The sequence below is a fragment of the Martes martes genome (assembly GCF_963455335.1).
Source record: "Martes martes genome assembly, chromosome: 14".
NCBI lineage: Eukaryota > Metazoa > Chordata > Mammalia > Carnivora > Mustelidae > Martes > Martes martes.
In genome coordinates, this window is record NC_137902.1 from 16507570 (window position 1) to 16523363 (window position 15794).

General features: G+C 43.2%; 1 protein-coding gene across 7 annotated transcripts in view; it reads left to right on the forward strand.

The window, feature by feature from the left end:
- Positions 1-15794, forward strand: part of NRAP (nebulin related anchoring protein) — a gene marked incomplete at its 3' end in the record, with an annotated part of 70275 nt that overhangs the window by 17604 nt on the left and 36877 nt on the right. For 4 of the 7 annotated variants that reach the window (XM_080823101.1, XM_080823102.1, XM_080823100.1 and 1 more), the window contains 9 exons: positions 900-1004; positions 2467-2574; positions 3654-3758; positions 8412-8510; positions 9792-9896; positions 11480-11587; positions 11834-11935; positions 14081-14278; positions 14861-14965. In XM_080823101.1, the coding sequence (XP_080679227.1) occupies positions 900-1004; positions 2467-2574; positions 3654-3758; positions 8412-8510; positions 9792-9896; positions 11480-11587; positions 11834-11935; positions 14081-14278; positions 14861-14965 (1035 nt within the window). The remainder of the gene's footprint in view (positions 1-899; positions 1005-2466; positions 2575-3653; positions 3759-8411; positions 8511-9791; positions 9897-11479; positions 11588-11833; positions 11936-14080; positions 14279-14860; positions 14966-15794) is intronic. The other 3 variants (XM_080823105.1, XM_080823103.1, XM_080823106.1) reach the window with 1 other exon arrangement.

A 15794-nucleotide genomic window follows, 5' to 3' on the forward strand; every position in this document is an offset into this window, starting at 1 on the left:
GATTAGAATTCAACTCTATTTATAGCTTGGTATACTTTTTTCACTTCTTATCAGATTGTGAGCATTATAATGTATCTTGCATACTTTAAAAAGCATGTTTCCACCATGTTTTGTAAGATAGGATAACAAATTGTGGGGTTTTTGTTTTGTTTTGTTTTGGTAAGAGGTCACAAGAGAACCTACCATTTCTTTTTGCCCTTATGTTTACCCAGTAGGACAAACCAGTCCTGCTCTATTTGTGGTAATCGGCCTTCAGCTGGCTCCTCCAATTAATTACCTGGGACGACTTGGGGCCTTTTCAGTAACTATAACCTCTCATCTTACATCCAGCTACCCAGGGGAGCTCAACTAGCTAACCCATTTAAAATTAGAAGATGCTCTGGGCATCTGTGAGTGGTCTCATTTATTATACTCTTTTGTCAAGTAACTTTTGTGGTTAGATTTTATTGAAGTGTACATATGGAGAAATGTACACGCCATTTGTGCGTGATGGAAGAGATTTCCGCAAGTGGACACATCCATGTAGCTAACACCAGATCAAGAAACAGAACGTGATTCAGATATACCCCCCACCCCTGACCCACAGATATTTCCCCCCAAGAGTAACTGCCGTTCTGATTTCTAAAACCTATTTTGCCACTTTTTGGGCTGTATGATCTCTTACTGGATTTTCTCTTGGAAGGGACCATGTATCTTTAATTTCCAGAGCCAAACTAATGATTTACTTATTTATTATTTGAAAGGAACACATGTACTGTTAACTTACGGTGTCCTATGCCTGGTATTTTTAAATGTTGGGTTGAAAGTTTTCTAAAAATAACCTAGTAAAGTCCCGGGGACATTTTCAAGAGTGGCTTTGGGCCTGGTTCTATTGTGCGTCTGGTGTTTTGGTTTCTAAGGTGGAATATAAGAAGGACCTGGAAAGTAGTAAAGGTCACAGTATCAACTACTGTGAGACGCCTCAATTCAGGAACGTGAGCAAGATCTCAAAATTCACCAGCGATGTGAGTTTTTAACACCTAAGCATTTGTTTGGGCTTTTTAAAAAAATGAGCTAATCTCCAGGTCTCTTAAGAGACAGTCTATGTGAATATATCTGTTTGTCTCGGAGAAGCATGGCGTCTTAGGCACAAATACCTAAGAGTGTTGATTAAGATTGCCTGCAGGGAGTAGTCCACCTGGTATTAAATTCTGTCCTACCATGCACTTGACTTTGAATCCTTAATGGTAGCACCTTTCCTCTTGTGTTCTCCTTGTGTAGCAGTATCGGCTCCTGCTGGTGAATGCTGGAATGGGAGTCTGGCTGAGCATGCGACATCCCCTTTCAACGTGACTTTGTGCTTCTTAGTTAACGTCTGATCTCATCTCACCTGGGGACCCAGATGTGCTTTCCTCATTTTACAGAGGAACAGATGGCATTTGTAAATTTGGAAATTCTCAGCGAAGTTCTGGGGATATTTCCTTGAGAACATCAAGGACTTATTCTAGATGATGTGATTTTATTTCTGCCTCGCGGCATACTGTAGTAGAATTTAAGATCACGAGGGACTTTGTAAGGCTCAGGGAGGAATTTCTTTTGGCTAAATGTAGTGGTGAAGAGCACCAGCCTTGGAGCTGACAGTCCTGGCTCCATAATTAGTCAAGTGTTCGACTTTGGGCATGTCGTTTAAGCCCCCTCGAGCCCCTTTGTCCATATGTAAAATGGGGACACTAAGTCCTCATGGAGTCCTTGTGAAGACGAACTGAGTAGAATCGTGTCTGATACGTGGTTATTGTATTTGTTTAAATAATCTCAGAGCCTCGAACTTCGTGGCTTCCCAGGGTAGGTGATTTTAATGCAGCTTCATTAGAAGCTACCCAGATTTTCCTATTTATGACTTCTTGGCATCCTGTTTTGGTTTTCCCTTCACTTGGTAAGTTGCATTTGGGACGTGACATCCTTATTTCACATGGCTTTAGTAGCCACCAATTTGTGTGTAAAAAAAAAAATCACAGAATTTGACGAAGCTCAGGTTATATTCTTCATATGATTAGAAACGGAGGTAACAGCATGCAGTGATTTGTACCAGCCCCTAGCGTGGGGCTTTGTACCCAGTGTCTGCACGACCAGTCTTGTCCATCGGAGAGGCCCCGCTCATGGGAGGTTTTCACATGGGGAAAATTGGACACATTCCCAAGTGAAAACGTTAAAAAGAAAATTGGGTCTGTTTTCTGCTGCCTGTACTCACCAGATCCTGTGTTTGGTTGTGTGCTTCTGTGCTTGTCTCCCTCCATCTTCCTGTGCTGGCTTGAAATTCAAGTGGTTTTTTTGAAAGAAGGTTTGGCTTCTTTTTGGTGATACACTGACTACTTAAATAGGTTCTATATAGTCATTTTTATTTCCAGTTTCTTGCATTAAGATGCGTAGTTGATCTTTAACAAGTTGGGAGGAGAAGTCTTTTATTGAAAGCTTTGTGTTTCCTTCTAGAATAAATATAAGGAAAATTACCAGAACCACATGAGAGGCCACTATGAAGGAGTTGGTATGGACACACGGACTCTCCATGCTATGAAGGTTGGAAGCTTGGCCAGCAATGTGAGTCCAGGTTTGAAGGGCCTGTAGGTCTGGGGACCTGTTGGGGTGGAGGCAGGTGAAATTTGAAGAATCCAGCCAACTCTTTTTCAAACTTTCTTTCTAAAAGTCAATGTCCTGTTGTATAAAGACTGACCCATGAAAGCTTCTAAACATTAACCAATATAACCAAAGCTAGGTAAAACCCTTGAAAATTTTCAAAAGCTTCAATTTATTTATCTCAGCTTTCTCTGGCTCGAAGAGTACTTAGATCTGTTATCTTTGATCCAGTGTGAGAAAAACATCCAGTTTCTGAGACATAAAGAGAAATGGATGAACATATTCTTATTCGAAATTTCTCAAACTTCCAAAGCATTTGTGATTTATTTGGAGTTGGTTGGTTGGTTGGTTGGTTGGTTCATTCATTTATTCAACTGTAGTGTTCACTGAAGACCTCCTATGGGGCAAGTACTGGTCAAGGTAGTGGGGTAACGAAATAGATCAGATCTCATACCACGGAATCTCTTAATCCCTCCTTGGCTTTGTCAGTTCACCTGACAGTTTGTAAATGCCAAGTTGTAAATCTTGGAGGTAAAGGGCACTTCAAAGGAACCGATTTCATTAGTAAAACATACAAAGGTCAAATTTCCTCTGCTTGAGAATGTCAAATTTGACCTTTAGGGAAAAAATTTAAATACTCTGAAGACTCTTGACTTTTCATTTATTTTCTAGGGGGTTAGCCAAGAAGACCTTTCATCTTACACCCACATGCTGGTGTTTCTTTTTAACAAAAACTATAAGGAGGTCCATAATTAATAAGAAAGATTAAAATAAATGTGCTACAGATGGAAGTTAGCTAATTTTGGATTAATTAGGAAGAATTCAAATTAATTAAAAGCAAAGTATGAACATAATTTAATTTTCCTTGGAGGTGGTGAAACAGAATTAATTTTATTTCTCATTACTTTTTAAAAAATTTTCCTATGACATTCAAACAAGGTCAAAACAAAGAAAGTGGAGACTAATTTCTTTTTTCTTTTTCTTTCTTTCTTTCTTTCTTGTGTGTGTGTGTGTGTGTGTGTGTGTGTGTGTGTGTGTTTTAGATTGCCTACAAGGCTGATTATAAACACGATGTTGTGGACTACAACTACCCAGCCACTCTCACTCCTTCCTACCAAACAACAATGAAACTGGTTCCCTTGAAAGATGTAAGTCCCCCTCCAAGAGCATCTTCTGCTTTATTCCTTGTTACTTCCTCTTGTGGAGTGATTCTTAAGTAGCAAGATGGGAAGAAACAAGTTCTAATAGTTCCTCACAGATGGAAGGGATTGAGAAGGGGAACTCTTCCACTAAGAGAGTCCATTCATGCATGTGTGGAAACTCTTAGATTTCCCATGTAAGGTGGGGACAACTCTGTTTTCATCTTGAAAATAATCCGAAGTTCAGTTAGAATTTGGTAGAATATGTCTGCCTTTGGGCCCTTTAAATTTATTCTTCCTTAACAATGAGGAATAATTCTTTCTTTCTTTCTTCTTTCCTTCCTTCCTTCCTTCCTTCCTTCCTTCCTTCTATTTGAAGTTTTGGAGTGTGGTATGTTGAAGGACTAAAGGAAGTAAAATATAAAAAATAAAATATATAAAAAATAATATAGCTATAAGTTGTGAGGAAGTAGTAATGTTGACTTAATGTTGACTCAGGAGCACTTGGGAAGGTAGATGTCTTTCTTCATTATTATAGCAGTGATTTTATTTCTTCACAGTTTGGCTTATCTTGGTGAAATACATATAATTAATTAAATTTATTATTTTCTATTATAGGAATTTTACTATATATGTTTGTTACAGGAAATTTAGAAAATTCCGAAAAACACAAGGAAAAAGATTCAAATAATCTGTTTTCTTAAAAAGTAGTTAAGGTGGTTTAGACCTCAGTTCATATCATAGTTATTTGTCAGTGATGATTATCTCTAACCAATTAAGAATTTAACAAATAATTCAGCATATACTTACTAAGTGCCCAGTGCTACTTTCCTTCACATTCCTTTGGGCTCAGTGTGACCCTAGTAACATTGACTTGGGTTTTGCTCTTGGCAAGATGGTCTTCACATTGTTCTCCCTTTTGCTCAGAGTGAGAACATTGGGGGTTCCTGCTGGACATCTTCAGTGTTTAACATGGTTTATAGGACAACAAAGGAGGATCATTGGCAAATGGTAGTTTAATAGATGAAATGGGCTTTTCAAATGTACAGTAAAGCAAAGGATGGGAAGTTGAGGGATATAAAGGGAAACTAAGCCTTGCTTCTTCTTTTCCCAAGAAGTTTGGTTGGGTTGACTTATCACTGCACTTCGTGAAACCCAAGGATACACTTGACTACCTAAGCTACTTCCTTTCTTTTTTGGCTGCGTGCATCACCTGGGACTTGAGGACTGAGAGCACCTCATTAGAATGGGAGCTCTTCTGTTTGTAGACCTCCATCAACCATGTTCAAGAGCCCAGTGAAAACTAGAGAGATTCCTACAACTTTGCACTCCTGTTCTAACATGACTTGCTATTATGTTTGTTTGTGTAAGGCTGTGGATCAAACTAAGCACCTGAAATACAGCCTGCTCACCTGGGCAAGCCCGATAGAAGAATGAAACCAGCCTGGGTTAGAGGATTAATTAGAAGCAGGGGGAAGATTCTAAACTGAAAGCCCAGGAGCCTCATTGAGGTTGCAGAGGTGTTTAGTTTGGCCACACAGTATCTAAAAAACAATGGTGTCAACATATAAAGATTTGGGGAGTTGATATAAAAATTCATATTTTTGCCTATTCTAGAATAATCTAGAAACTCTGGAAATGACAGCCCCAGTTCCCACGTGGTAGCAACTGCCTGGGACTGAGTGGCAGGTGCTCTGTCTTATCTTATTCTCCTTGGCCTTCCCTTCCTGGTTCCTGTGTGAATTTGAGTTTACCACCCCTAGTGTAGGGACTTAAATATTCAGGAAGTTTGGGAAATCCATTACAAGAGCATTTATGTTTTCTCTGTCTGGTGGCTCTAAAGGTGGTCAAATAGCTATGAAATTAAATAAACAGGCATGGGTATTTAATGAGAGGGCATTCCTTTCAGAGGGATTTTATCAGCACTAATAGCATTAAAATGAGACTCCGTCCTTGCAAAGACTTCCTTCAGAAAGTAGATGGAAGCAATGGCCAAGGATCTGTGATGTTGCAAGGATGTGATTAATCATGGAAACTGTTAATTATGTCCCGCAGAGGAGAGTAATTGTGCTCTGCAACACTTTAATGCAAAATTATTGGGAAGGAATATGCCTTTTAAAAAATACAGTTTTCATGACATTTTATCATGCACAATTCTGAACTCTAATAGACTCTTTATTATGAGATGATAATTTCCCCTCTGAGTAAATGCATTAGGACGCCAGTGCACTCTAGTCTCATTAATGGTTGACATTGAAATGACTTTGTATTTCCTACTTTTTCTCTATACCCTATATCTGCAACTGAGAATGAGCAAAACTTCTGTCATTGAACCATTAACCCAAAAGCACAAAGTGATGCTGTTCTTTAGCTCTGAATCCAACAAAATACCCCGTGTCCCGCTGTCAGGAACACTCTGTTTTTCCTAGATGCTGTCCTAGAAATTAATCTATAAGTCATTTGTTTGTACCCAGAATATATTTCCCTGTCTAAACGGTGGTAGCTTTGGCTACAGGGGGCCCCAAGTTCATCTGTTAAATGAAAGTTCCAAGCACACTACACTAGCTTTGGCAAACCAGGTTTAAGTGCAGAGGATGAGAGCCACTTTGGGAGGCAGAGTGCTAGAATTTGAATCCTGACATTAGCTGGGTGACCTTGGGCCAATCACTTCAGTTCTCTGGGCCTCAGTTTTCACATTGTAAGGTAGGGATAATAAGAGGGTGGTGGCCAGAGGAGCATGGCCAGAGGCGGTCAGTGAAGGTCTGGGCAGAGATGGCAGCAGACAGTGGGGACACAGCAAAGGGGTGTTATGTTCTTAGGCTTGGTGTAAGCCTAAAGAAGCTGCCCCACTGTGTGGGATACCAGGTGGGATCCTGGGCTTCAGGCAAGAAAACAGAGGGATGAAGCTTGGGCGTGAGAGGTTCAATGGTTCGATTGCTGTGAACAAACCCAGAGGGTCGCTGATGGATAGGGCCTCACCTGGAGCCTGGGGGGGGGGTGGGTAGTGTCAGGTGTCCCCAGGACTGAGTCAGTTTGGGGTCCTGAGAGCAAGGACCCAGCTGAGATATCTACATGGACAGGGCTGCGTCTGAGTGTGCTCACTCTGCGCAGAGTAGACGCTCTGTGACTGTTTGTTTAAGGCATGAATGAATGGACAAATGAAGGACAGGGGACCACGCCGGCAGAGGTCATTCACCGTCCACAACCTCACACTCTTTCTCTTCATTTGTCTGCATCCTGGCTCCCCTCGCCCCATGCGGGTCCCTGGGGCTCTCAGTCACTCCCCTCTACCCTTCCCTTTATCCCCTGCCCTCGTGCCTCCAACATGCTCTTCTACCTCCCTGCTCAAGTCCCCATTCCCTCTGCAGTGGCTCCTAGGAGTATCGGAGGAAAATAAGATGATTGGATGAATATCTTCTTGTGGGCAAGTGGCTAATAATCCTTGAGTCTCTGAGGGGCAAGTTGTGCTTTCAGAAGGGAAAATCCACGAGTCCCCAGTATCTTGAAATAGTGGGAAGCCAAAAGTCCCTTCTAAACCTTCTAAACCTTCTCTTCTTTCAGGAAAGTGCCTAGCTTCCAGCCCTTTTCTCAGGGACTCAGGCAAGGCCAAAGTGAGGGCCAGGCAGGGGCTGGCATACAGGGTGAAGCCATGTTTACAGTATCCTCACCCAGAGTCTGATGTGCCATTGCCTCCCACTTACCGTATCAGCTGGACTTTTTGTCTCTCTTTCATTTTTCTTTCCCTTTTTAAAAAACCTCTTTTCTTTTGAAGTATAAAACATATATAGAAAAGTACATTAAGTATAGACAGGCAGCTTGAATTATTATAGAGTGACCTTGTGCATGTGTTTTCTTTGGAAGTGCACCTAGGAATAGAATTGTGGAGACTTGGGGTACGTGTGTGTGCCAAAGCGCCATATTGGTTCCCAAAGTGGCTGTGCCAACCCTCACTTCCGCCAGCTGTGTTGTGAGAGTCTCTGCAGCTCCACATCCTTGCCAGCCCTTGGTGTAGTCGGCAGTTTAAATTTTCACTCTTCAGGCGAATGTCGAGGGGTGTCTCATTGCAGTTTTAATATACATTTCTCTGATTCATAATAACAATGTGGATGGGCGCCTGGGTGGCTCAGTTGGTTGGGCGTCTGCCTTGGGCTCAGGTCATGATCCTGGGGTCCTGGGGTAGAGTCCCGCATTGGGCTCTCTGCTCAGTGGGGAGCCTGCTTCTCCCTCTGCGCTCCCCCTGCTTGTGCTCTCTTTCTTTCTGTCAAATAAATAAAATCCTTAAAAAAAAAACAATGTGGATGAGCAGCTTTTCCTATGCTTACTGGCAGTTTAGTTGACCTCTTCTATTGTTGACCCGTTCTATCTTCTATAGTTGACCTGTTCAAGTCACTCACTCATCAATGTACTGGTTTTTTTTTTTGTTTTTGTTTTTGTTTTTGTTTTTTGGTTTGTTTGTTTAATCTGTGGGCTTGGAGTATCTGTTGGTTTCCAGTTGGAATCTTCAATCCTTCTTTTGTAATAGGAGAATTTAGTAATAGGGTAATAGAATAGGAGAATTAGCTCTGCTGGGCTTAGGGGTAGGGAACTAAGCAAATCTTAAAGAAAACTGCTGGTGACATCTTCTTGTATCTTTTCTTTTTTTTTTTTTTTTTTTTTAACCAGGTCAATTACAGGCAAAGCATCGACAAGTTGAAGTACAGCTCTGTGACCAACACTCCTCAGATTATCCAAGCCAAAATCAATGCCCAGCAACTGAGTCACGTAAGTCCCCGGCCCTTGCCCAGCCAGATGTGGGGGACTCAAGTGCTTTGTGGCCCCCGGATACCTGGCTCCCCAAGGGTTTGGCGTTCATTAACAGTAATAGATGTCTTGTGACAACCATGAGATGACCCCCCCTTAATTTAAACTTTTTATTATGGAAAATTCCAAATACATCTAATTGTAGAAAGGATAATGTTATGAGTCTCTGTGTATCCCTCATTCAGCTTCTATCCATCATGGCCAGTCTTGCTTCATTTGTATGCCCATCCCCTTCTCCCTCCTCTGTTATTTTGGAGAAAATCCCGGAGATTAAATAATATAAACTATCAGTATTTTAGGATACCTCTCTAAAAGATAAAAAAAAAATTTAAGCGTATTTATACAATTTAATACATCACACCAAAGACTAATAATAATTCTTGGTATCACCAGTAATCCTATTAGCATTTAACATTCCAATGATCTCACAAAGTTATAATTCTACAGTTTTACATTTTGTTTGAATCAGGATCTGAATGAAGTCCATGCTTGTGGCTGGTTGATAGGTCTTTAAGATTCTTTTCAGCTTTAAGTTTTCCTGTTTATCTCTCTTCTTTCCTCGCAAGTGGTTTATGGAAGAAACTGGAGTGTTGATCCTGTTATGTTTCCCATGGTCTGAGCCTTGTGAACTGCATCCCAGTGTGGACTTCCTGTGTTCTTCTGGCCTCCAAATGTCTTATAAAATAATAGTTGGATCTGTAGGTTTGATCAGGTTTAGGTTCAGTTTTGGGGCAAGGATGCTTTTCAGATGATGCTGTATTTTTCCACTGGAAATCACATAATGTCTGATTGACTTTTCTTTAGGTGACTTAAGGTGGCTTTTTTTTCAATGTGGACAGTCATGGGGTAATTTCTCTTTGAGTATCTTCTCTGCATGTAAGCAAGATGTTCAGTACTACAGCTATTAAAAAAAAAAAAAACCAACAACAAAAAAAAAAACCAAAACAAGTTCTCTACCCTCTAGTGCTTCATGGAGAGTCGGTGAAGTAACTGCAGGGAAATCTTCTATAAACTCACAACCCCGAATGTGCCTTTGAATTGTTTTTCTTTTCATTTGACTTCTTTAATCAGTTCATTTAAACCATTCATACAATTGCAGGCTTCCTTGTCAAATGCCTTTTCTAGAAGTTCCTTCTCAGCTATGGGCCCAAGGGGAAACTAAAAAAGAGAGCATTGCCTCCAGAATTCACCTTTATCTAGACACCTTGCGCTTACTCTGTGGGTTTATTTTAAATCCAACAGGTGAATTATCGTGCTGACTATGAGAAAAATAAGTTGAATTACACCTTGCCACAGGATGTACCTCAGCTGGTGAAGGCCAAAACCAATGCTGAACTATTTAGTGAGGTGAGCAAGCAATGGAGCTGAGAACATGGTAGAGTTTAACTAACCAACGTGAGGATGAGGGCGCCAGGCCCGGCAAGCAGAGGCTATTATCTTTGTGAGAGACGTTCATCAAAGGCGCCCGTCATGTTACGGTTTTGAATTTTGCTGTCTCATGGCACGTGGTTGTTCCCTGGGGATAAACTGATCACAGGAATTTAATTCTTATTATGTAAACATGTGTTCAAATGCACACACACCATCATCATCATTGTCATTGTCATTGTCCTGGTGACTTCTGACTGCTGCTTTGCTGTGCAGAGAAAACTTAAGGTGTTTTTTTTTTTTTTTTAAAGATTTTTGTTATTTATTTATTTGAGAGGAAGAGTAAGAGAGAGAGAGAGAGAGAGCACAAGCAGTGGGGAGAGGAAGAAGCAGTGTCCCTACTGAGCAGGGAGCCTGAACCTGGGCTCGATCCCAGGATCCTGGGATCATAACCTGAGCCCAAGGCAGACGCTTAACCAATTAAGCCACCCAGGTGCCCTCAAAATTTCAGTTTTAAGATCAATCTTAATCATTAGATTGTTCCTGGAGTCACCTGGAGTTCCTGGAGTCATAGCCTGGCTATGATTAGGCTTCTTGTCCTAGAGGGAGACAGGAGAAGAAAAAAAGGAGCCACCATTTATTAAATGCCTGCTTTATGCTGCTCATTGAGATCGGCACCTTACATATGCAATTATTGAATCATCATAACCCCTAGCACCTATTTATGGCATAGACACAGTAGCATGGCCTTTGGTATCAGAATGCCCTGAGTCAGAAATTGGTACTGCCATTTTTAAGCTGTGTGACCTACATAAGGTCGGTTGATGTCTCTGAGCCTCACAGGCCTAAAGCAAAGATTGACCGTTGAAGAGTAGAAGGCGATTAGATAGGTGTTGTTACCATGCCGACATCAGTAACTTATGTCTTTACCAGCTTAGTTTCCGCGTTCATGTTCTTTACCCAATTTATCCAAATTATCCAATTTATCCCCACAGCAACCCTGAGATAGGTAATAGGAGGTTTTCTGTTGTTGTTTTTTTGTTTTCTTTTCTTTTTTTCTCTTTTTCCCTTTTTCTTGCAAATGGCAAAGCAAGGCTGAAAGAGGCAATGTGCTTTGCCCAAAGTCTCATGATCAGGAAACAGCACAGCCCGGATAGACACATGACTCTCCTCTTTGTTCTGTCCCATCACCGCTGCCCTGCATGGCCCCACAGCTCAGGAATCCATGCACTGTCTCAAAAATTGCTATTACCATTTTAACAATAATAGCCAAGATTCTGGTCCGTAAACAGATGAAGAAACCAGCTTTGTTGTTGTTGTTGTTTAGAGAGGGAGAGAGGGGAGGGGCAGAGGGAGGGAGAGAGAATCTTAAGCAGGCTCCACGCCCAGCACAGAACCCGGTCTCACCACCCAGAGGTCATGACCTGAGTCAAAGCCAAGAGTTGGATGCTTAAGCGACTGGGCCACCCAGGTGCCCCTGATGTTGTTCTTTGAAATGTCTTTTTAACTTTGGGCAGGAATTTGGATCCTGACTCTTAGTCACCCGTGTTTCTGTTTGCCAGGTTAAGTACAAAGAAGGCTGGGAGAAGGCCAAGGGGAAAGGATTTGAGATGAAGCTGGATGCGATTTCTCTGCTGGCCGCCAAAGCCTCCGGAGAGCTCGCTAGCAATGTAGGTTTCCTCTCATTAACTCAGAAATGTATAAGAAATGGTTCCCATAAAAATGTCAGCGGTCCTGCGGAAAAAAATAATGACTGCTTACATTGTAAACATCCCAGGACTTTAATCTTTTTCTGGGTTCACGAAAGACTGGGGAGGTTGTTTTCAGAATTGTTCCCCTTACCTTGTGAATACCAAAGCCCCTGAGGTGGCACAGTTTCTCTTCCCCTCACCGTAGACTTTCTTCTTTCTCTCAAGATTAAATATAAAGAAGAGTATGAGAAAACGAAAGGCAAAGTCATGGGCACTACAGACTCGAGGCTTCTGCACTCCCTGCAGGTGGCCAAGATGAGCAGTGAGGTAAACTCTTTCCTGTCCCTCAACCCCTTCCTCAGACTTGTGCTGCTTTAAGTGTCCTTCCGGGGCCAACTTCACCCGGGACCTTATGGTTGACTGCCACCTACAAATTCTCTCGTGGCTTATGCGAGGAGTTTGTTCACTTTCTTTATTTAGATGAGGAGTGTGGGCCCAAAGGGTGACTGGCATCTACGGCTCAAGGTACAAAGGTGTCTGTCCACCTATATTAATTCCACAGAAGTCTACCAAGCAACTACTATGAGCAAGATCCTGTTAAGACACCAGGGCTGTAGGAATGAACAACACATAACAGGTTCCTTCCCAGGGGAGCTTAATCTCATAGGGAAAGTCAGATACTAAGCATCCTGCTTGTTGTGGCAATGTCCCCGGTGGGTCCTGTGGCCGTGACACACTTGATGTATGAAGTAGTTAGCAAACAACTGGAGCATGGAGACTCCAACCAACCAAAGTGACGCTGCTTGTAAACAGCTATAATGGCTGGAGATTAACCCTCTTAGGTGTCACTTACCAAAATGCTTTGGGGGGAGGATAGACTTGGTGTCAGGTCAGGTCTTCCCTGACGATGCTGAGCAGGCCAAAAGGACACAGGAGTGTTGAGTTTCTGCTTTACAATTGCCGCTCCAAGTTAGGAGGCCAGCTTATGCTCCTCCCATGGTGCGGCCAGATATAATTACCTGGTGAGTCATTTAGGAGCTGTGGTTTGACTAGAATAAGAGAGTTGGCATCTGGGTTGCCATTTTGGTTGTGACTATGGAACAAGTCCTGTGAAGCGCATAATCATGAAATATACTAAGACATTGAGAATTTGGCTTCTTTTTAGACAGAGAACAAAATGACATTTCTTATTTGCAGTTGGAGCAGTTGGGACCAAAAAGATTATGTCTTGTCCAAAGCCATATAGTAGTCAGTGACAAAGGTGGAGGGGTAGTGTTAGAGCCTAGGACTCTTAGTACTGGCACCATACTGCTTCTTCTGTAGCATGCCACCTTTCCCACCACCATTACCACCATCACCATCATTACCATCATCATCATTATTACAACCATCACCACCACCACCACCACCATCATCACTATCACCACCCTCAACACAACCACCATCACCACATATTCACTATAATCACTATCATCATTGTCACCACCACCATCACTACCATCACCATCACTACCACCATCATCATCACCACCATCTCCACCATCACCATCATTACCACCACCATCACCACTACTACCACCATCATTGTCACTATCACCACCACCACCACCATCACTATGACCACCCTCAACACCACCATCATCACCACCATCTCCATCATCACCATCATTACCACCATCATCATCACCACTATAACCATTCATTACCACTGTCATCACTATCACTATCACCACCCCCATCACCATCATCACCATCACCACCATCACTATCACCACCACCACCATCACCACATATTCACAATTATCACCATCACCACTGTTACCACTATTTTCACTATCATCACTATCACCACTGTCATCACCACCATCACCACCATCACTATTATTACCATCATCATCATCACTATCATCACCACTATCAACATTATTACCACCATCATCACTATCATCACTATCACCACCATCATCATTGTCATCCTCACTGTGAACATTTTTCAGGTGTTTGCTCTATGCCAGTCCTTGTACTAGGTGGATTTCAACTACTATTTTGCTTGCTTATCACAATAGTCCCCTGAGAACATGAGCCCTTAGAGAGGTGATGTAACTTTCCAGAGGTCATCCAGCTGGCAAGGGGTAGACCAGCTTGAACTCAGGCTCATCTGGCTCTGGAGCCCAAGCTTCGTCATTCTGCCTCTTAAAGAGTCTACGGAAACCTTGGATAGAGCCTTCTCCTCCTGGATCAGCCAGATAAAAATATTTAATATTGGTGAGAGGCATTCCTTCTAGAGACAAAGTCGTGTGGAACCATAGCTCCCCAGCACAGCCCCCTTCTAGACCCAGAAATTGAGTCACACCTTTCTGATAGATGAGTGGCATTGCCAGTTCCTCATGAAAGCCCAGGCTTCTTTCCTGTGTTGTAAATCACTTCTGCAAAGGCAGACTTCAAATAATGGCCTTGTTGATAACATTCAAGGTTGAATACAAGAAAGGCTTTGAGGAGAGTAAGACCCACTTTCACCTCCCCATGGATATGGTGCACATCAAGCATGCTAAGAAGGCCCAAGCTCTGGCCAGTGACTTGGACTACAGGACAAAGCTGCACGAATACACCGTACTGCCTGAAGACATAAAGACTCAGTGGGCCAAGAAAGCCTATGGGCTCCAGAGTGAGGTGAGCCCCCACTCACTGCCGGTTCTCCTCCCGCCTCTCCTGCAGTTGGGTACAGGGACATTTTGAGGGTGATTTGGAACCCGTGCATGAGTCTATGATGTAACTCGTAGGAGCAGGAAGAACTGCCAAGAGGGGCTGGACCCAGGGAGGACGGGCGGGGAGGTAGAGCTATAGATAGAAGTCAAGACAGTGGAGGCTAGAGCGTGGAGGCCTGGGGCTCCGAGCTATTGCAGGAGTCAAGATGTGCTGGTAATGGTAACGAGCAAAGAGGAAGAAGCAAGTGTTGAAGATGGCAAGTAAATCTTGGAAATTTAGCAGGTTGGTAGATAAGATTTTTGGTGAAAAAGTCTGAAAAGCCCTCTTTGTGGTCGGTGGTGGGGTTTCAGCACTGAGACAGAACATGCGACAAGGTGGGCCGAGTGGCTTCACCCCCAAGGAGAGTGCTGTGTCTGACTATAAAAGTGTAGGGGGACAGTTCTTTTAGGAAAACAAAGGCGAGAGGAGGGATTCCCCTAAGTCTCCCGTCACCTTTGCCCCATCTGCCTCCCTGCGTCCCATTACAGCTTGGGTTTTCTCTCGCAGCTGCAGTACAAGGCCGACCTAGCATGGATGAAAGGAGTCGGGTGGCTGACGGAGGGGAGTCTCAATCTGGAACAGGCCAAGAAGGCTGGGGAGCTGGTCAGCGAGGTAACCTGAGCTCAGGCCCTGGCTTCTAGTGGTTCTCAGCCCACGACCCTGAGAACCATCTTTCCCTCTGCTTCTCCCTCCCCAAGCCCCGTGCTTGTCTGGGGCCTGACTCAGAGGAGTCCTTCTTCACTTTGGCACCAGCAGTGCACTCTGGGTAGTCTTCCACGCCCTTACCCATCCTGGGGAGGTGTCTGCAAGGAGCCTACTGGTTTACATAGAGCAGCAGTGGCATCCAAAGAAAAATTCGGAAGGGTGGTCATACTTAGTCGATGGGCACGTGGGGAAATGTGTTTGTCACGGGAGGTGCGTGCGATTCCTTCTGAATCAGAGAACCTGATGTCCCGAGGTCAGCGTTCCCACGATGCTGGGGCCTTACACTCACTGCAGACTCCAGGCAAGTTTCTCGAGCCTTCCGCTCCTCTTCCTCTTGGGTATAACCGAGAATGTTAGAGCATCCCTGCGGCTCTAAGCCTCTGCTTCTCTTTGCACCATGTAAAGCTGGCTTTGGCAGCAGGCAGAGGAGGACTTTTGAAGGGCATTTCATTTGGAAGTGTGACTATTTCAGGAACTCTGTTTGGGCTCTTTAAAGGGAACTCTTGTTTCAGGATCAGGAAGGCTGAGTCAGCGTATCTTTTGCAAATGGTAATAATAGTGATAATGTAGCTGACCTTCGTGGGCCGATAATAATTATGTCGTTGATTGACGGCTTCGAGTGCATTACATACATATGGCTCATTTATGGCTCACAACCGCCCTATGGGAGTAGACACTCTGACTACCCTACCAATATCCTCATTTTCACGAGGAAAGAGACGGAGAGTCACATTTC